The sequence below is a fragment of the Canis lupus genome, chromosome 5, assembly GCF_011100685.1.
Source record: "Canis lupus familiaris isolate Mischka breed German Shepherd chromosome 5, alternate assembly UU_Cfam_GSD_1.0, whole genome shotgun sequence".
NCBI classification, from domain to species: Eukaryota; Metazoa; Chordata; class Mammalia; order Carnivora; family Canidae; genus Canis; species Canis lupus.
In genome coordinates this window covers 68,682,259-68,703,603 of record NC_049226.1, presented here as the reverse complement: position 1 = coordinate 68,703,603, position 21,345 = coordinate 68,682,259, and the positions used below count along the sequence as shown (strand labels likewise).

At 50.2% G+C, this 21,345-nt stretch overlaps 1 protein-coding gene across 1 annotated transcript; it reads left to right on the top strand.

The window, feature by feature from the left end:
* Positions 1 to 19: 19 nt before the first annotated feature.
* On the top strand, positions 20 to 21,322 carry DNAAF1 (dynein axonemal assembly factor 1). The gene is made up of 12 exons (XM_038538153.1): positions 20 to 220; positions 2,392 to 2,527; positions 3,267 to 3,358; positions 5,740 to 5,961; positions 6,075 to 6,241; positions 9,339 to 9,460; positions 12,340 to 12,506; positions 13,837 to 14,103; positions 17,297 to 17,391; positions 19,013 to 19,069; positions 19,948 to 20,314; positions 20,966 to 21,322. The coding sequence occupies exons 1-12, from the start codon at positions 91 to 93 to the stop codon at positions 21,061 to 21,063; spliced, it is 1,920 nt and encodes a 639-aa protein (XP_038394081.1). The 5' UTR covers positions 20 to 90; the 3' UTR covers positions 21,064 to 21,322.
* Positions 21,323 to 21,345: the final 23 nt, after the last annotated feature.

Genomic DNA, 21,345 nt, shown 5'->3' with positions numbered 1-21,345 from the left:
CGGCGGGCGGGCGGGGAAGGAAAGCAGCGCGTCGCTGACCCGGCGGGCGGCTTCGGCGACCCCGCGGAGCAGGGTGTGCGGGGCTCCCGGATGAGCATGCACCCCGAGGCCTCGGGGCCCGCGGTGGACGGGCGGGCGGGGCAGGGCCGCGCACAGGAGCCGGGCGTGGAGCAGTCGGCGGGCGACCACGGGGACGCAGGCCCGGCGGGCCGCAAGGAAGGTGCACACCGCTGCCCGGGAGCCGAGGGGCGGGGGGCTGCGGCCGGCACCACCCCTGACCCGGCCGGCCCGCGGGAGCCTTAGTAATAATGACGCGCGCGCCGCACGCCTTGTAAAGGGTGCTCCCGCCCCCAGCGATGGGCACTCCTCCCCGTTTCATGCAATTGGAGAAACTGAGACTTAGAGAGGTTACGAACTTGCTCCAGAGACATTACCCTCGTGAGGTCCTTGACAGCACAGACTCCCGCTGGACAGTCGGACTTCGCAGCGCAAGCCCTTACCCAGCACACCCGCCTCCCCAGCGCCCACCTATTACCTATTTGGAATGTTCCCCTTTATTGCAAGATCAAAGATCAAAGGCTCGGGGGGCAGGACGTCCTGACTGAATTAGCAGGGTCCAGTCCAGTGCCTGACCCATGGTAGAGAGTGAATGGGGAGCTGGTGGTTCTGAGGTCAGTGGGTGACTCCTCACCAGCTTCTCAGACAGCTTTCAGCCTCTGCTCTCACTTTGCTTGGGGCCCCAAGGGAAATCTTTCAATGGCTGCATAAGCTACTTGATTTGTATTTCGTTTTTTGAACTCACTCAACAAGCGTGTCTGGAGCATTAGCCGTCCAGGCAAGCCCTGTATGAAGAGCTGCAGGGAAGCTGTGTGGCTCACTGGAAACAGACAGGCTTTGGAGGTATTCACACTGGGTACAGATTGCAGCTCTGCAACTTGCCAGTTTTATGGCTGTCAGCCCAGAGATTAGCCTCTCTTTGCGGAGGGGGGGGGGGGGGGGCAGTGTACTGGTCTGTAGGTAGGGGTAATTATATTAGGTTTCTGGGCTACAGTGGGCCATTAATCAACACTAGCTCTTATTATTCAGATAATCAATTATTATGTATGCTGAACACCTCTTGTGTATTTATTCCCCCAAACACTTATCTGGCACCTCCTGTGGCTGGACATTGCATGCAGTGGGAAATGGAAGAGTGTAAGACTCTGTCCCACACACAGAGTGGTTAGTCTGGTTCGATAGACCACAGGAGCATAGAGCACAGCAGCCAACAACTCTTAAAGATTTAAGTGCATTTGAACTGGCCAATTTTGATTGACCTTTAAAAAAAATTAAGTGCCTTTGAACGTGCTCCTTCTCTTTTTACCAAAGATGTTTTCGACACTTTTGTTTCTTTTCCTGTGGTTTTTCTTTGGGGCACTTTTTAAAAAGAAGGGAGAACATTGGGATCCCTGGGTGGCGCAGCGGTTTGGCGCCTGCCTTTGGCCCGGGGCGTGATCCTGGAGACCCGGGATCGAATCCCACATCGGGCTCCCGGTGCATGGAGCCTGCTTCTCCCTCTGCCTGTGTCTCTGCCTCTCTTTCTCTCTCTGTGTGACTATCATGAATAAATAAAATAAAATAAAAATAATTAGAAGGGAGAACATTGTAACAAATAGCCATGTATCATCACTAAGAATTGAAAATGATTAAAGTTTTATCATTTTTACTTCAAGCTTTTTTAATTAAGACATTTCAAATAAAGTTGATGCTCCTTTTGCCCTTCTCCCCCCAATTCTCATTCCTATACCCTCCTCCCCTTCCCTTGTCCAGAATTTTTGTGTGGATTCTTTCAATCACATCTGTCTCTCTCTCTCTCTCTTTCTGTCTCTCCCTTCTTCCCTCCCACCCTCCCTTCCACACATGCTTTCTCCCCTCCTCTCTCTCTATGTATATATATTATTTGTCCATAAACACCTCATAACATTGGTTTGTATGTTTTTAACTTATATAAATGGTATATATATGTGCTTATCATGAAACTTTATTTTCTCCTACCTGTTTCTGAGAATTATCCGTATTGATTGATGTAGTGCATTCTTCCCCAAGGCAGATACTAATCCGTTGTTTTACGTAACTAGCCACCACGGGTGGTTATTTGCATTGTTGACTGTCTTCTGCTATTAAAAGTAATGCAGTAATGAATACCTTTGTACATGCATCCTTGTGCACCTGTACAAAAGCTCTCATGGAGGACCTCCCTAGAAGTGAACTTGCCGTAGTCTTTACCAATGCTTTACAAATCGTCATACATTTAAAGAGCCCTCATGTTCCATATTAAAAGCCAACATTTACTAATCAAGTTGAAATTGGGCATTTTATACATCTCTTGATCTCTATTCCCTTATTTTATAGAAATTAATGACCCGAAGGAAACATGTGTGAGTCCTTCTGACACATCTTACCCAAGCAAGCAGAAACAGAGTGGTGACAGCAGGTCGGGCAGTTGCTTAGCAAATGAGAGAGATGACCAGGAAAATCACAGCCCCAGGTATGTGAGCATGCTGCTGCCAATTACAGCACATTTACTGAGGAAAGTATATGGTATAATCACCCCCCCCCCTTTTTTTAAAGATTATATTTATGTAATCATGAGAGACACAGAGAGGCAGAGACATAGGCAGAGGGAGAAGCCCCCCATAGGGAGCCCAATGCAGGGCTCGATCCCATGACACCAGGATCACACCCTGAGCCAAAGGCAGACGCTCAACCACTGAGCCACCCAGGTGTCCTGCTGTAATCACCCCTTTGAACAGATAAGGAAATTGAGGCTCACGGAAATTAAATAGTTGGCCCAGTGTCTAAGAATTAGTACCAGAGTCAGAATGGCGCTGCATTTATAGCACAACTAACCACAGTGTATTAAACTTTAATGCCAGGCCTGGAGAGAGAAACATCAGTAGTTCTTGATGACACTATTAAAAGTATTTTTATTAGAACATACATTGCAATTTTTAGGAATGCTGAAAGTAATGATATTGGAGGAGGCCCTGAAAGGTATACAAAAAAAGAACTTAAAATAGTTTATTAGGCAGAAAGAAAAGAAAGAAAGAAAGAAAGAAAGAAAGAAAGAAAGAAAGAAAGAAAGAAAGAAAGAAAAAAAGAAAAGTTATCAGCCACTTAGGTTATTTTGGAATTTGGAGAAGAAATGGGTGTGCTAAAGAATTTTTGGAATGTTTCACAGCTGACAAATTGAAATAAATTTCTTATTCATGTTTCTCACTTAACAGAATGACTAAAAGTTTCCTGCAAAAACTCTGCAAGCAACACAAGCTTTATATTACCCCAGCATTGAATGATACACTGTATTTACACTTTAAAGGTAAGGACCTGGTAGAGGGGTCTGCTGTCAGGCAGAAGGCTCTAGTGGTATAAAAAAATTTCTTGCTGGGATCCTCTGGAGTTCTCAAAGTATATATGAGTAGAAATTTCAGAGTTTTGGGGTACCTGGCTGGCTCAGCCATTTAAGCGTCTGCCTTCAGCTCAGGTCATGTTCCTAGGATCCTGGAATGGAGCTGTGAGTCAGGCTCCCTCCTCAGTGGGGAACCTGCTTCTTCCTCTCACTGCCCTTGCTGTTCTCTCTCTCTCTCTCTCTCTCTCTCTCTCTCAAATAAATAAAATCTTTAAAATAAAAAAAGAAGGGGCAGCCTGGGTGGCTCAGTGGTTTAGCACCGCCTTCAGCCCAGGGCATGATCCTGGAAACCTGGGATCGAGTCCCATGTTGGGCTCCCTGCATAGGGCCTGCTTCTCCCTCTGCCTGTGTCTCTGCCTCTCTCTCTCTCTTTCTCATGAATAAATAAAAAAAATCTTTAAAAAGGGGGGGGGGCACATGGGTGGCTTAGTGGTTGAGCATCTGCCTTTGACTCAGGTTGTGATCCTGTGGTCCTAGGATGGAGTCCCACATTGGGCTCCCCACAGGGAGCCTGCTTCTCCCTCTGTCTCTCTGTCTCTCATGAATAAATGGGTAAAATCAGAAAAGAAAGAAGAAAGAGAAAGAAAGAAAGAAGAAAGAAAGAAAGAAAGAAAGAAAGAAAGAAAGAAAGAAAGAAAGAAAGAGAAAGAAATGGGTAAAATCAGAAAAGAAAGAAGAAAGAAAGAAAGAAAGAAAAGAAAGAAAGAAAGAAAGAAAGAAAGAAAGAAAGAAAGAAAGGAAGAAGAAAAAAGGAAAGGAAAGGAAAGGAAAGGAAAAATTTCAGAGTTCAGTGAAGATCTGTAGAAAAGCAATAATATTTCCTTGACAAGTCTTCACTGACTGGAGCTGATAAAAGGGGCCACTGAGTATATAGATACCAGGGAAGCATGTGACATCCTTTACTTATATTTTCTGAAGGACTTAAAAATTTCTCAAACCAGCAATCCAGTAGTGAATGCTGGGCTTGGGTGGGACACATCTCGAAAGAGGAGGGTGATTAGTGCCTCCCAGGTCAGAGAAGCATGAACAGTGGCACCCCAGGGGCCCCAGGCCTAGTGTGCAGGATCCCATGTAAACCTCAGCGAGGGTCCGTAGACCTCACTAGTCCCAGCAGTGATGAAGAGGAGGGACAGCTTCAGCTTCCTCTGAATTCGGGTGGTCAACTCACTTCATAGACCCTCTCTGTGTGTTCCTTTAGTAGGAACTCTTCTGTACTCTGCTGGCGATGCAGAGGCACGTGCAGCCTGGCATCTGGGGGTTGGGGCAGCCACCGCGAGGCATGCCATGCCAGGGAGACCCAGGAAGGGTGCCAGCAGCACACACCCCTTAAGGAAATGCAAGGACTCCTAACTGATCTCCACACCTCCACGTTGCCATCTCCAAAATCTGGCACCCAACATGTAGGTGTCACAGTGAATAAGATGACTTAGGGGAGAGCCCAGGGGACCAATTTGAAGAGGTGGGGAGAAGAGGATCCAACAGGTCAGACTTAGTGCAGAGTTAGAAGGTGGAAGAGCCAAGACGGAGATGTGCCCGTATTCGCTCCTGCTCCCCTAGACCACACAAACCTAGCAACTGAATTCACTATCTGCTGCTATTTCGAGGGCCAGAACCGGGGGAATAGCTTAGCTGGCTCATTCTGGCTCACCAGGGATACTATAACTTTAATCAAAACTTTTTTAGGCAACAGAATAACTTTCAAGGGCTTTGGTGATAACAGATGAACCCCCAGTTACAAACTGATAATGAGTTACCAATGTAAACAAAGTGTTTGTTCTCCTTACCTTAAATTTGGCTCCTAAAACTGAAAAATAGAACAGGACCCACAGTTTGCACTGGCCTCGGGCTCAGCTGGATCCCTGTGCTCACGGCATGGCTTCACCGCAATGCCTGTTTCCTTCGCTTGGTTGGCCCTGCTCCTCTGGTTCACTGGGGGCAGGTGATCCCTCGCCTCCACCCACTGCCAGCCAAGAAGGGAAGGCAGCTGCTGCAGTGCTAGGCTTCACCCCACGGGGCTGGCAATTCCCCATTCTCTCCAGTGGAGCCAGCAAAACCTCCCAGGGTCCATCAAAGTTGGCCCTGCTTGGCTAAGTGTGACCAGCCCAGAGCAAATGGCCGTGCCTCTGATTGGCTGCCCGGGGAGCCACGGGGCAGTATCAGCAGAGGAATGCTCCCATGGTGTCACTAGGGGAAGGACATGTGGATGGTAGACGGGTAGTCAAAAACAAGGGTGACCCTGTGTCTTGCATGCATGGAGGAGCTTAGCCAGCACCCCCCTTCCTTCTCACTAGGTTTCAATCGGATCGAGAACTTGGAAGAGTACACAGGGCTACGTTGTCTCTGGCTGGAGTGCAATGGAATACAGAAAATCGAGAATCTGGAAGCCCAGACCGAATTGCGCTGCCTCTTCTTGCAAGTGAACCTGCTTCATAAAATCGAGAACTTAGAATCTCTACAGAAACTGGATGCTCTTAACCTGAGCAACAATTACATCAAGACCATTGAAAACCTCTGTGAGCTGCCCCACGAGGGTCCTTATGCCACTAGGTCCACCGCTTTCCCTTGGGGGAGGTCCTAAAGGTACTTTATACTTTTGTTGCTCACTTCTGCTGACCTCACCTTCCAGCCTGTCTGCCAGTCCTGAACACGCTCCAGATGGCCCACAACCACTTAGAGACTGTGGAAGACATTCAGCATCTGAAGGAGTGTTTGAAACTTTGCGTCCTTGACCTTTCCCACAACAAGCTGAGTGATCCAGAAATCCTGAGTGTCCTGGAGAGCATGCCTGACTTGGTAAAATGTGCATGCACACAAAACTTGCCTTCTTTCTTTTTTATTTTTTTATTTATTTCTTTCTTTTTTTTTTTTTTTTTATGATAGGCACACAGTGAGAGAGAGAGAGGCAGAGACACAGGCAGAGGGAGAAGCAGGCTCCATGCACCGGGAGCCCGATGTGGGATTCGATCCCGGGTCTCCAGGATCACGCCCTGGGCCAAAGGCAGGCGCCAAACCGCTGCGCCACCCAGGGATCCCAAAACTTGCCTTCTTTAGATACTGAATCTCTTCCCCCCTTGCCTCCTCCCACCCCTCCTTTCCTCCGACCTTCTTTACCCAGCCTGTCCTCTTGATGTCTTTAGCTGGAGCACTTGAAAGCTTTTTGAATGCTTTTTGTTTGTGGACAAAATGTGTCATTTTGTCCACAAACACTTCAGTGTGAATCTCCTCGGGGGGGGGGGGTCACTCTTAGTCTCTGCTGTCCCCTCCCATCAATCTCCGAAGACACCAGTCCCGTTTTCAGGACTGCCACATCTGGATTTGGTTGATTGCGTCCCCAGGGTGTCATGTAACATGTTCTGCTGGTCCCGTATTTCCTGTGGAATGCTGATGGAGCCGGAGGCTCTGTCCAGTCCAGGTTCAGGGTTTCCCTTGGAGGTGTGTGGCTGCGTCGTGTCACAGGGCCTTCTCATGTCTGGTTGCCTCTGTTGTAACTCAAAGACAGCCTGATGGGGACCCGCGTGGTCAGCCTGCCACAGCCAGGAAAAAGCCCTCATCCCTCTGTCCCCAGTTGTATAGCAGCTGCTGGTGGACACCGACTCTGCCTCATGAGTCATGGCTTCTGGAGCCACGCAGTGGCCATTGTCCAGCCCTCCCATCCCTGCCTCATTTATTAGCTGGAGCGTTCTCTGACGAGCACCTCCCTCATCACCTAAGGGTTCCCTAATATAGAGTTCTCACAGAAGGGTCCAGGATGGAGGTTTGGTTCTTTTTATTCATGGATTTTCAGAGAAAGGGAGCAAGTACCTAGCAACCACGAACAGTGACAAGGAATGGTTTTTCCTTCCCTTGTGTCATTATGAACCATGGTTTATGTATATAGTACTTGATCTGATTTCATCCTTGCTGTCATTTTAGTTTTGGATATTCAGATAGTCCCTTCTTCCGGCCTATGGGGACCCCTCCAGGCAGCTGCTTCCTGTGTCCTTGTGACTCAACTCCAGTAGCCCTTGACAGCTTCCTTGCTTTCTTGTGTGTGCATGTTGTCTTGTGCTCTAGGTAAAACATTAAAGATAGCACCCCAAAACCCTGAGTTCACCATGTACTGCCTAGGGTGTGGATATGTAAGGAAAAAGTGAGATGATTTAAAGAGAAATAGTGAGCAACTCATAGGTCAGGAATAGTGTTCTGAGTAGATTGTCAGGGAGGACTCGTTTAGAACTGCCAGCACACAGCGATCATATACAGCTGTGTCATATAACACTTTATTTTCTTTTTGCTTAACTGCTATAACAAATTATCACACACTAGGTGGCTTAAACAGCAGAAATTTATCTTCTCATGATTCCAAGAGGGTAGGAATAGTCCAGAATTGTGGTGCCAGGGGTAGGTGAGGGGGCTTCTCCCTGTGTCCGGTGTCCTCGCATCGTCTCCTCTACATGTCAGTGTTCCAATCCCCTCTTCTAAGGACAGCAGTCGGGTGGGACCAGGGCCTGTAATCTGAATCACCTCTTTAAAGGCCCTCTCTCCAAATACAGCCACATTCTGGGGTGCTGGGTTAGAAATTGAACATATGAATTTGGGGATGGGGAACACAGTTCAGTCCATGACAAAAGCAGTCTGCTTTACAATTGTTTTGTGATTGGTTTTTAAAAATTTTTATGTATGTATGTATGTGTATGTGTGAGAGAGAGAGAGAAAGAGAGTGAGCAAGCAAGGGGAAGGGGAGAATGGGAATCTCAAGCAGACTGCCTACTGAGCATGGAGCCCAATGTGGGGCTCGATCCCATTACCCTGAGTTGGGTACTTAATCAACTGAGCCACCTAGGCACCCTGTTTCGTGTCTGCTATTAAATTCTCCACCCATATAAAATCTTTAAAAATAAATAAATCTCCACCCACCATGCAGCCCCCTCATGCCTGCTCTGGGGTGTATATTGCACACACATACACACCCCTATTCCCCCAGCCCCACAGAGTAAATACCCACCAGAATGAAGTTTGGGGAATGTTAACCTTACTAGGTTGCAGTATATTTGTTTTTTCCAATAACACAGACCACTTTCAATAAGAAAACTCATGAGTGGGACGCCTGGGTGGCTCAGCAGTTGAGCGTCTGCCTTTGGCTCAGGTCGTGATCCTGGAGTCCTGGGATCGAGTCCCACGTCGGGCTCCCTGCATGGAGCCTGCTTCTCCCGCTGCCTGTGTCTCTGTCTGTCTGTGTCTCTCTCTCTCTCTCTCTCTCTTTCTCTTTCTGTGTGTCTCTCATTAATAAATAAATAAAATCTTAAAAAAAAAACTCATGAGTTCAGGCAAACTAGTTTTAAGTGGATCTTCTGCTGCATGTTGCTTTAGCTGCCCACTTCTCCAAGTGTCACGAGCAGGAAAGGAGGAGACAGGGTTTAAAGACAGGGGATGCCACGTGACATCCAGCAGATGCGTGAGCCTGGCGAGCTGGCACATTCCATCCTTTCCCTATCCGAGCTTCCCATCTGCCTGGCTGCTGTGTATGCTTTCTTAAAATGAGTCCTGGCTGGGAAGGTGAGAAAACAGCCAATTAGACTGAAGCTAATGTCAGCCAAAGAGCTTGGGTGAGCAAAATAACATCCTCACTGAGTTGGACAGGCCTCCAGACGTGTTTTCCAAGGTTGTTCTGGAAGGACAGTGAGATTTCAGGTCTGTGGTTGAAGTACAAGAATGGGCTGCTCCATTACTAGGACAGTTATGATGGCCAAAAAGCAAGGAAAACCTTCTAGCTTCCCTGATAAAGTCATCTGGGGGTGGTGGGGGGCACAGGCGTCTTATTTATGTACTGTCAGAGCACAGCACGTGTAGACTACTTGAATCATACCCATGTTTGTTAGTAATCAGTCTGGCTCTGCCTGTATGCTTCCAGCGCGTACTGAATTTGATGGGAAACCCCGTTATCAGGCACATCGCTAATTATCGAAAGACTGTCACCGTTCGGCTGAAACACTTAACATACCTGGATGACAGGCCAGTTTTCCCAAAGGACAGGTAAGGAGGAGAGAAGCCTTTGGGTCGCATGTTAGTACGTAATGGTTGAACACGCTTAATAATAAACTTGTACACATTGCTAAATTGCGAGCATTTGCAATATTCTTAGGAAACAAGTTTAATGGCTACATAATTGTTTATAATAAGAAATTACCTATTCTTGAGCACTTACTCATTGATTTTTTTTTCATAATCCTCTTATAACTATCCTTACACATAAGTCTCTGACCTCATTGCTGATTTTGTTAGGGTGGAATTTGAGTAGTTGTATTATTGGGTTAAAGACTGCAGTTTGAGACTTTGTAGAGGTGCTTGCAAATATTTCCTAATCATTTTCTAGAAAATTTGTGATGATTCATGACTTCATCAGACATAGCCATATAAATGAAATCTTCATCAGGCGACTCAATGAGTGAGGACTGTATCTCATCTTACTGTGGGGTAACTGATGAGGTTGGGCACTCTTATGTGTTTGTCAGGCAGGTGGATCTCTTGCTCTGTGAGCACCCCATTTATAACCTCCTCCCAGTTTCCTTTTGGAGGTCCTTTTGTTATTGGTTCATAGGAGGTCTTTTTTTTCTTTTTTCTTTTTTTCATAGGAGGTCTTTTTTATATTAAGAATATTGAACCTGGGACTGCCATGTGTATGGTCACGACTCTTGTATCTATGTTTTTAATTTAAGTCACCATTGATTCTCACTTAGAATAAAATCTCTGTACCATGGGCTGCTTGAAGTGAAATGCAATCTAAACTTTAAGGTACACAGCATTTTTTTTTTTTTTGGTACACAGCATTTAAGAAGCAGTGTAGCTGGTAGTATGTTTTTGAATTCACAAAGTTAAATCAAACTAACAAATATTTCAAGTAGAAGTGAGAGCCTCCAGGTGAAGAAAACAAGACCACCTGCTCCTGGGAAGTCGGGGGAAGGCGTACCCAGCTCCACGGCACCCAGGGGCCACAGGGGCCACAGAGCAGAGCCTAGGCAGTGACTTTGAAACACAGGCCTGCAGCCCTGAGGTCTGTTCCCTTGGGTGGGCTCCCCCAGCTTCACATTCCTCATCAGGAAGGTGGGGACAATATGACCACAGGTGGGATTTGAGAAGTGCTGGGCTCAGAAGGAGTAAACCCATGGGAGCAGCAGCTAAGGATTCTGAGCCTCAACCATGGGTGGTGCTGAGCCACAGGAAAGTGGGAGCAGGGATAGGAGCCAGCCTCTTTGCATATTGCCACTCTGGTTCAGGGGTCGGACTCACTGGGGTTTGAGCCCTAGTTCCTCCCATCCCCTTGCTGTCCCATATCAGCCACTTGCTGTTCTCCCTGCCAAGGAGGTTCCTCACAGGTGTTTGCAGGTGTCTGATCACCTGTCCCCTCAGGCAGCTCTCCATCTCACGAGCACCTTTTCCACCTGGTGTCTCTCTAACCGGCTCTCTTTTCTTTGGACACATCAGCCTTTGACATACTTGTTTCCTTTTGAGTATCCATCTTTCCCCATTAAAAGGCAGCTCTAATAGAGCAAGTATTGTCATCTCTTGTAACCTGCTGTATCCCCAGCCACTAGAACAGTTTGCCCACTTAAAGTGTACAACTCGATGGTTTCTGGTATATTCACAGAGTTGTACAGCCACCACCACGTCAATTCTAAAATATTTGTATTGCCCCAAAAGACTAACCCTTACTCATTAGCTGATATTCCTCATCCCCTCTCTCTTCCAGCCCCATCTCCATGTTTTTTTTTTTTTTCCCTATGCTGGATGTTTCCTATCAATGGAATAGTACAATATGTGGCCTTGTGTGATTGGCTTCTTTCACTTCCACAATAGTTTCAAGGTTCACACACACTGCAGTGTAGATCAGTAACTCATTCCAAAATAATGTCACAAAAGAATATTCCATTTGGAGACACCATGTTTTATTCAGCCAGGAATTGGTGAACTTTGCAGTTGTTTCCACTCTGGGGCTCTTGTGACAGGTGCCGCTACAAGTGTTTGTGTGCTGGGTTTTGTGTGGACATTGGTTTTCAACTGTTGAGCAGATACTTAGGAGCACGATGCCAGCTTGTAGGGAAGATTACTCGTAGCTCTGTAGCTGCCAGGCTCTCCTCTAGGGGGCCGCACCAGCCTGTGTTCCCACCAGGATGAGTGGGCTCCACCTTCTTCCCAGCATCTGGTGTCAGTGTTTGGGATATCAATTGTCCTAATAGGCGTGATGTGGCATCTCCTCGTTGTAACCCGCAATTCCCTGATGTCAGAGGACACTGAGCTGCTTTGCCATCTGCCTGTCTTCTTTGGTGAGGTGTCTAGATCGTTTCCCGCTTTTTTTTTTTTTTTTAATTGTGGGTTGTTTCTTTTTTTTGAGGTCTCATAGTTGTCTGTTTTGAACATAAGCCATGTATCAGTTCTCTTTCTTGTAAATATTTTCTCCCAATTCATGGCTTCTCATTTCATTCTTTTAAATTTTTCTTCTACTTTTAAATTGTGTTGTTTTTGTATTCATGAGTCATAGGAGTTCTTTATTCTATATACTCATCCCCTAGTAGGTGTATGACTTGCAGATATCTTCCCACATTCTGTGGGGTGTTTTTTTACTTTGTGGTATTCTTTGTGTTACAAACATTTTTAATTTTGATGGAGTCTGGTTTCTCTATTTTTCCTTTTTATTGCTGGTGCTTTTGGCATTGCATTGAGAAGCCTTTGCAAGCCATTAAGGAGGGGAGTGTGCATATGTTAACCGATATTCTGTGGCCACACGTCCCATGTGCCTTCAGTTTGATTTGGAGAAAATGAGCGAGTTTGGTGAGACAGTATATTTTGAATTACTTTTACCTTGTTGAAAATTAGGAACTCTCCAATTTCTGTTTTTTGTTTGTCCTCTTCAACAGAGCTTGTGCAGAGGCCTGGGCCAGGGGAGGGCTTGCAGCGGAGAAGGAGGAGAGAGAGAAGTGGGAGAGCAGAGACCGGAAGAAGATTGAGGACAGCATTGAAGCCCTAGCAATGATCAAGCAGCAGGCAGAAGAGAGAAAGCGGCAGAAAGCCAGCCAGGAGGGAGGTACGCGCTCTGGGTAGCAGTAGCACCCAGGGCTCTGTGTAGACTAGAGATCTGGGCTGGGGAACTTGGCCTTTCATCTCTGGGATTTAGCTTTGACCTTTAGCTTTCACACACCTGCGGATGCCTGTGCATGTGGCCTCACCCACCTGCCAAGGGTTAGGAAGAGCCCCAGCATTAATGGGCAGTTTCAAGCCACTTTCAGTGATAAAAGTGCAGTTGTGTTAAAATAGCCTCAGTCTTCCAAAATAAATGATCTATTCGTTTTTTATGACTGTCATGACAAATTACCATAAATTTAGGGGCTTTAAAACAACACAATTTTATAGGTCAGAAGTTGAACGTGAGTCTGTGAGTCTCACGGAGCTAAAATCAAGGTGTGGCCAAGGCTGCATTCCTTCTGGAAGCTCCTGGGGAGAATCTGTTTTTTCATCTTTTCCAGCTTGTTGAGATCCCCTCAGTGCTGCCATCCCTGGACCTGTGGCCCCTCCTCCACCTTCCTCTGCAGGACCTTCAAATCTCTCCTGCTCTGACCCCCTGCCGCCCTCTCTTTAGGATCTATGTGGTGACGCTGAGCCCACCTGGATACTCTAGGATCATCGCCCCATCTCAGGGTCCTTAATCTCCTCTGCCAAGTCCCTTTTACTCTGTGAGGTCACATTCTGACAGGTTCTAGGGTTAGGATGCAGACACCTTTGTGGGGCCATTATTCTGAATATCGTGAGTTCATATCAAAGCACTGTGCTATTGTACTGATTTCATGCTCACCCCACATAGTGCCATTGACAGCAATAAATCTGCCAGCATCTAGACCGGGGGCTTAGTCTGTGTCTTCATCCCGTATCTCAGCCACATGGTTATTAAGGTTTTCCATTACTACTCTTGCTCCTTTAAATCCACCATTTGCACGCAGGAAGTTCTCTCTGCCCACGTAGTGGGGATGGGTATAAATAAATAAGCTTTTGCACACAAATGCAGGCACATGTTCTTCCTCACACAAGGAACTGGCTCACAGACATTGTCACAGATCCTGACAGGGAGAGCACTAGGTCCTTGCTCCTTGGAGTTTCCCTGGGGAGGTGAGCTTTTTGGAAAAGCCTAAGGAATAATAAAACAGCTGTATTGTCCACCTAGATTGTGTTGAGTGCACCCCCACCTCCGTGGACACAGCTCCGTGGCTTCAGTGCTCAGCGCACACTTGGATGGACATCGCTGCATCCCCAACGGTGCCCCGAGCTCGCTCCCAGCAGTTTGCTGCATGTCCCCGAGACATGTCCAGACTGCCCTCCCACCCCAGGTCCTCCCGGCCCACCTTTGGTCATCTCTCGTTTAGGGGAGGAGCCAGTGCCAGAGGAGAACCAGAACGTGGATGCCAGCATGCAGGGGAAGGACAAGTCTCATGAGGAGCAGGAGAGGCAGCAGAAAATGGAGCTGTTTGTCAGGGAAAGCTTCGAGGCCAAGGATGAGCTATGCCCGGAAAAGCTGAGTCTTATAGAGGAGCTGCCTGTGGAGGTCAGCAGGCAGACTGAAGACCAGGAGCCGGGGGTGCTGCTCCTGGGGGAGGCCCTGAAGCCGGCCGCCCCCAGAGCCACCTGCAAAGGTAAGGAGCTGGGGGCTGCATGAGGCCCCCCGGGGGACCACAGCCTCTGAGCCACCCTGTGGGGCGTTTCCCATTGCTGTGCCATTAGGACACAGTGGTGTCTCATTTGCCAGAGCAGCACTGCCCATGGAAATACAATGAGGCCGAAGTATATTTTCTAGTAAACAGAGTAAAAAGAAATGGGTGAAACATTAATATTATATTTTAACCAAACCCAGCCTATCTAAAAGATAATCCTTTTAATCAATATAAAATTCTTCACATGATACTTTTATTGGCACAATGTCAAAGCCCAGTATACATTTGACCCAGCACGTCTCAATGTGGATGCTACCTTTTCCCTGGTTCAAGGGAGATGTAATCCTCCTAAAAGGAGGGAGGCTGTTTTATACTGCTTCAGGTGTCGAATTTAAATGAATCAAAAATCAAAACAAATTAAGAACTTCAGATCCTCAGGAGTACTGGTCACATTTCCAGTGCTCAGTAGCCAACCTTGTGCAGCTACGGCTACTGCGGTGGACGATGCAGGTCTAGGCAAAGCGGGCCCCCTGGTGGGTTCAGCCACATTCCTTGGGTCCTGCTAACTAGTGGAAAAACCCAGGACTTCCCTGAGATGCTGTCCTATTGCTGTAGCATTGGTGAAGATGAGCCAGGCCTGGGCCATGCCCTACCTGCAGGGCCTTGAGAGACGGGGAGCACGTGGTCCCCCTGAGCAGCATCTGGGGTCTGTTTGGGGAGTTCAGCTGGTCTGACCCAGAACACAGGTGCCCAGCAGGAAGGTGCCCACTGTCAGAGAGACCTAGAAGTAACCCTGTCCCCAGACCGCCGAGACCACCAGCCAGAGGGACAAGGGCCACACCCCATCATGCCAGGTAGGGGTGAATTCTCTTTCCAGTGAAAGGATTTGGACAGAGCAGACCATCCTCAGTGATGAACTCAACTGACCCCACCCCCGAACAGTGCCCCACTATCCATCCATGGGGACTTAGAGCCACAGCCTTTCTTCAGTGATATGTGAAAAACCCAACTCCTTTCACAGGCTGCGTGTGGGAGATGAAGATGCACATTAAGCAGGAGGCATATATAGGCGGGGATAGACCCCCCGCCCCCAGGGACTCAGAAACCCTGTTTCTGCCAGGGCCGAGACTCAGGAATTCCCCAGGGATCCCAGGGGAGCGAGAGGCAGTGGGCAGAAAGGAAGAAGGAGCAGGAGGGACAAGTGTGCAAGCCCTCCAGGCCCTGCCCCCGAGCGCTACAGGATGGAAGAGTTCTGTCCCCGAGCGGCCACTGCCACAGAAAGAGAACAGTGCTCTCTGGTGCTGCACCTGGTGTGGCAGCAGAGTGACCCCTGAGGGATGCCAGCCTTTGCCTTCCTGAATGGACAGAAGGCACATTTGAAAAGAAGCTTGTTCACTGCAGTGGCCATGGTCTGGAGCACGAGACACAGCCAGCTCTGTTATCCAACATGCATTGCCCCCTGAGATGGCCAGGGCTTCCCAGGTCTTGTGTGGCCCCATTTGACGGAAGTGGAAACAGAGGCTCAGAGCAGTGAAGTAACTTGCTCCAGGAGGGGAGCAAGTGCATGGTGGACACAGGGATCAAAGCCAGCACTGCCCCGGTCCCTGCTCTCTGCTCCCCCTGGGCTAACCCCTCTGGGTGTCCGCGTCCCGAGAGGTGAACTGGGCTGGCAGAGCAAAGAGATCCTCCTTCCACTTTGATTCAAATGACTCTGCCACAAGAAGGGCCAATCTCAACATAAAAACCTTCTGTTTAAACAACTACTTTCCATCCCCCTTTCCTGCATTGGACCGTCTTTCCTCATATGTGGAGGATGGGAGGAGTGAGGAGGTGGCCAGCGTGAGCAGCTGTGCTCCATTCTCCGTGCGAAGTCTGGACCACCTCCTGTGATCAGGAGTCCGTGCTGGCTCCCTGAGGAGCAGGGCCGGGATTGGGTGCCCGAGTCACCTCCCAAGCCCATGGGAAGTCTGCATCTCAGGGCAGGGGGAGCACCTGCACCATCGTGGAAATCGCAGCACCTCCCGCCTCTCCTTCCACCCTCCCCAGAAGGGCTTCAGCTGCTTCCTGGTGGTCCCCAGCACGGTCTGAGGACAACACAAGTGTTTCACTAAAACTGTGTACAGGTGGGGCAGGGAAGTTTCTAGATAGATATCCTGAGGTCAAAGCCACATCCAACCCCTCAATCAGCTGAGTGACTGCAGGCAAACCCCAAAACCTCTGGGAGCCTGTTTCAGCCACTGTGAAATGAAAACAGTCTCTCTGCCATGGATTGAACGAGGTACGTAAGCTACACTCCCAATAATTGTTCATCTCTTCCCTGCCTTACCTTTTCCCAAAACAAAGCCTAGGCAGATTGTTTTTAGGCAACAAAGGGACCCAGCTGCTGCCTTGAGAAGCTTCTGGTGGCTGGCCGGAAGGGAAGCAGACCATGGTAGTTATCACCAGCACTGAATTGCAGAAGCCACAGGGACGATGATGTGGAGACCGTGACCGCTGGACCCAGCGAGGGAAAGCCAACCACAACAGCGACCACAGAAGCCCTCTGCCCACCTTCTTGTTTCATGGGACATCAGGCCCACTGGGGTTCTCTGAGCCAAACTGGACACAGTGGACCTGTGTGTGGCTAGGAAGGTTGAGCCTTGGATCTCTCATGATGGAAGCCATGAGGCTGAAGAGCAAGCAGAGAACAGGACCCAAGGATAGGGCCTGGGGACGTCCAGGAGTGGGAGACTGGAGTAGGAGGAGGGACCCGTCCCAGCTTCACATTCCCAGGCAGCCCTGTGTTACTTAGTGAGCCTCCTGGATGCTGGCGCTGCCACCAGGGATGGGCAGGCCCCACGGGTGGTGGACTCTGCCCGTCTTGGGCAGGGCCGTCACCCTGGAACCTCCAGCCTGCCTCCCATCCACCTCCCAAAGGCCTTTATCCCCTGCCAGCCACCCCGGCCAAACTGCCACCCGGCTAGTACTTTCACCTTGTCTGAGTCACTGCCCAGTTCCAGCCAGAGGGTGGCTCTCTCGTCTCCTTCTCCTTTCTCTTTAGACAGAACCCCGTCCTAATCTGGTGATTCTCGCAGCTTCGGTCTCTGGGGCTGGCCTCCCTCTGCCCTCGGGCTTGTCAGCCTGTGCACCGAGCATACAACCAGCCCCGAGGTGACTAACTCTGTGTCATTCTTAGAACCGGCCCCCGACACTGTGGCCCCCAACACCGCGAGCCCTGAGACTGTGGCTGGAGATGAAGATTTGGAGGTGAAGGAGAAGCTCTTCATCGATGTAAGTAAACAGCTGCCCCTGGAGAGAAGGGTCTGCTTTATGGTTGGTATCGGATCACACGGAGACCCTCCAAATCCTCACGAACCAACGTGTGCTCTGTGGCCAACGGGCTTGCCATCCACAAGCTGCTCAGAATTCATTCCGGGTGCTCGGGCCAGACCTGCCTGTTAACATGGTCTCCCCAGGTGTTCATACGTGTGTGTGTTCAAGATTGAGAGGTGCCAGGCCAGACGGTTCCCCATCTCCCTTGACAGAACTCTCGATTTGTTTTCTCCAAAGTGACACTGCAGAGCAGTTCTCTGGCGAGCCTAATACAGAATCCTTGAGAATGTGGCATTTTTCACTGGAGCCTCCAGTCCTCTGCTGACGCCATCCAGTGAGCAGCATGTGCCACATCCAGGCTTGTTGCTTCTTGATGGTGGGCATGTGGCCTCGAGAATCCCTGTCCTGGCTTTGCCCACGTTGGTGACACAATAAATGCCCTGGCCCATGGGGGTGGGTACCATGGGGTTCACACATTTCCCACCTGGCCAGGGAAGCGTGCTGGGAGTGGGGACCAAGATTGCGGAGGCATTTCTCCCCACTTCAGCCTCACGGCCTGCAGGCTGCCGGTGCTCACTTGGGTCACTGGGTGGGATGGCCAGCTTCCCGGGGCACGAGTGAGCTCCTGCCGGCTTCCCAGGCAGCCTCCTCCATTTCCTGTGGCTCAGCAGGACTTACACGGAGCAGTCAGTGTTCAGAGCAGGCTTCTAGTTTTCAGAGCCTATGTAGAGTAAAAAACAGAGCTGGGGAGAGAGAACCAGCTGTATATAGGATGGCTAAGAGCTAATGCTTATTTTTTTTTAAGATTTATTTGAGAGAGAGAGAAAGTGAGAGAGCGAGCATGAGCAAGGGGAGGGGCAAAGGGAGAGGGAGAAACAGACTCCCCGCTGAGCAGGGAGCCCCACATGGGACTTGATCCCAGGACCCTGGGGTGATGATCTGAGCCGAAGGCAGACGCTTCACCGACTGAGTCACCCAGGTGCCCCAATACTCACGGTTCTAATTGTGCCTGGCACTGTTCTAAAGATACCATATATTGGTTGACTGACCCTGCCAGTAGGTACCATTCTCATCCCCATTTCACAGACGAGGAGATTGAGAAACAGAGGTTAAGCAATTTGCCCAGGGCTCCACAGCCAAGCAGGGACAGAGCAGGAATACCAAGCTTGGCAGTCTGGCTCAAGGTCACACATCCAACCACATCCATCGCTGCCTGGCTCACGTGCTGGGCTGGTGGCTCTAGAGGAAGAGACAACAAACCCACAACACAAAAGCCCCCTAGTTGCAGGGAGGCCCAAACCACACTCATTTTATAGCACTTTGAGTCCCAGGATGAATCTGGACATTGGCAGTGCACGTGGTTTGGGCCCCACATCTCTCCCAGGTGATCTGGCCCCGTCTCTGATGACAAAGCAAAGTGGAATGAGGAATAGGTATTCCTGGGAACCCCTTTCGCTGCTGAGGTCGGGATCCTCAGATGGCAGCGTGCGTACGGTTGCCCAGAGTGCTTGCGGTCCTTATGTCTCTGCACGCTTTGCTTGCACGGGACCCAGGCTCACGGACTTGCTTGCTCTTCCAGGACCTGCCGGACTTGGAGGACGCTGATGTGGGCGAGGCTCTGGACGGCCAAGATGAGGTCATCAGCCCTGCTTTCCCACTGTCAGCGTGATGTCACGGTCACTTGGGCCCTGTGACCCACAAAGCACGGCTCCCTCCCTAATGCACCCGGGCCCCCTGAGCCCCCTCTCCAGAGCAAGTGCAGCCGCTCACTTCCATCAGGTCTTATGATGACTCCCGTGTGTCTTCCTGGACACACGTTTTGTCACTGACCTTCACTGCTCCTAGCAGATAATTCCCTGAGGACAATTCTGTCCTTCAGAGGTAGTTGGTGTGCACTTTCAGGATGTCTGTCCTGTAGTGACACACAGATGGGGAAGGGAAGGAGGAGTACAGGAGGCAGGATGGGGGCTCTCCCACGTGGACCGGCATTGCTGGGGCCTGGGTGCCAGACTGGGGCCCGAGGGAGAGGACAGCGTAAGGCACCGTCTCTGTGCAGGAGCACATTGTGAGCTAGGAAACGCGCGCGCGCGCACACACACACACACACACACACACACACACACACACACAACCCACCCCACAGCTCCCCTCATCTCCAAGTGAGCTAGGTCCCGGAGGAGCATCTGCCAGCCGATTCGGAGCCCTGGGGGGTGGTGTTGGTGTAGCAGGCACAGCACTGGTGGGGGGAGTGTGGCTGGACGCCTGGCGGAGGGCTGGAGCGGAGCCCCGCTGCACACCTCGCCACCACCTCGGGGCTCGGGAACGGCTGGCCAAGGGCATCGGTGCTGAGGCCTCTCTTCCCAAGGGCAGAGTGTTAGGCTCCCTCAGGCCTGTCTTATACGTGGAAACAGAGTATTTTATGATTAAAAAAAGAAAAGGCAGAATCAGCATTGGGCATTTTATAGGTGACTATCGGGAAAGCAGAAAGGGTCACACACGTTTTTATCTTAACAGATGTGCTTTCCAAAGGTGACAGCCATCTCGAGCTTGAGTGATGACAGTGAACCCGAACTGGATTACTCCTCACTCCCAGTCCTGGAAGACACCCCAGATGCGCTTTCAAACATATTCGCAATCCCCAGGGACACCTCCAGGAAGGCTGAGACACCCTTTACAGACATATTTAAAGCAGCTAAGAGGAACTCGGAAACCCCAAGTAGAGACACCAAGTCCCCACGCCCGCTGATCCAGGAGCTCCACGGCGAGGAAGCTTCAGACCAGTCACCAAGGTCGCCAACCTGCCAAAGGGACACCACACCACCCCTACCACCCCCTTCCAGTGAGGACGGGGACAGTGACCTGCTTCCAGCCTCTTCCCCAGGTAAGACCACCCTACTTTCAAGACCACAGAGGCCCAAGCTCGGATGGGGGGAAAGGAATTGCCAATAACCCAACCCCAAGCGGAGGGCAGCTGATGGGTTGGAGAGGCCGCTCACAACAGGCCACAGAGATGGCTTGGAAACCTGTATTCACCCCCAGCCTCTCCAGACTCAGGCTTCTGAGGGCAGGCGGGCTCTGGTGACGTGAGGACTGGGAGTGTGGGACAAAATGAGTGACTGCTGGCCTGAGGGTAGAGGATCTGGTGAATGCTGAGAAGGGTGGTGCTGGCGGGGAGGGGAGGCTCACCTCCTGGCAGGGGTGGTGCTGGCAGGGGGTGGCCAGCTAGAGTACACCTGGCTGGGCAGGACAAATCACACGTTGACTGGTCAGCCTGGCCTGGCACTCGGGGCCCATGCATATGGCCAAGGAGAGGCACGTGTTGGGGAAGCGGGGAAAGCGGGGTCGTGTTCACTAGAATGAGCCAATGGGGCGGGGTAGGGTGGCTAGTTCAGGAACTGTTGCTGGGCCTCCGCTGAGCTCAGGCCATTCCTGTTCTCACCCGACGCTGGGCTGACCCGAGGCCTGCAGGCAGGAACACACGAGGGGCTGCCCACAGTTCCCATGCACACGACCTTCTTTCCTAACTCCTTAGAAAACATCACCAAAGAGAATGAGGCGCTGTCTGAGCCCGAGCTTGTGGAGCGTGAGGCGGAAGGAGACCGAGAAGACATTGAATTTGGCTTGGACTGAACCCTCAAGTGGCCCTTCTGCCCCCACACTAATGGGGACAGCTGGTGGCTAGGGCCCTCCATGGGCTCAGGTCACCCCCTTGACTGGGCTCCCCTTCCTTCCTGAGAGTGCTCGGGGCCTCCGCTGCCCCTCCACTGGTGCCTCTGCAAGCGTGCGACAGCCGTGTTCCTGTTCTCAAAGCAGGACACGACTGACCTCCCCCGGTTCTGTGGCATAAGCTGTGTAACTGAGCATTACAGACATTTTAGCATCCACGTGAGTCAAAGTGTTATTGGATTATTT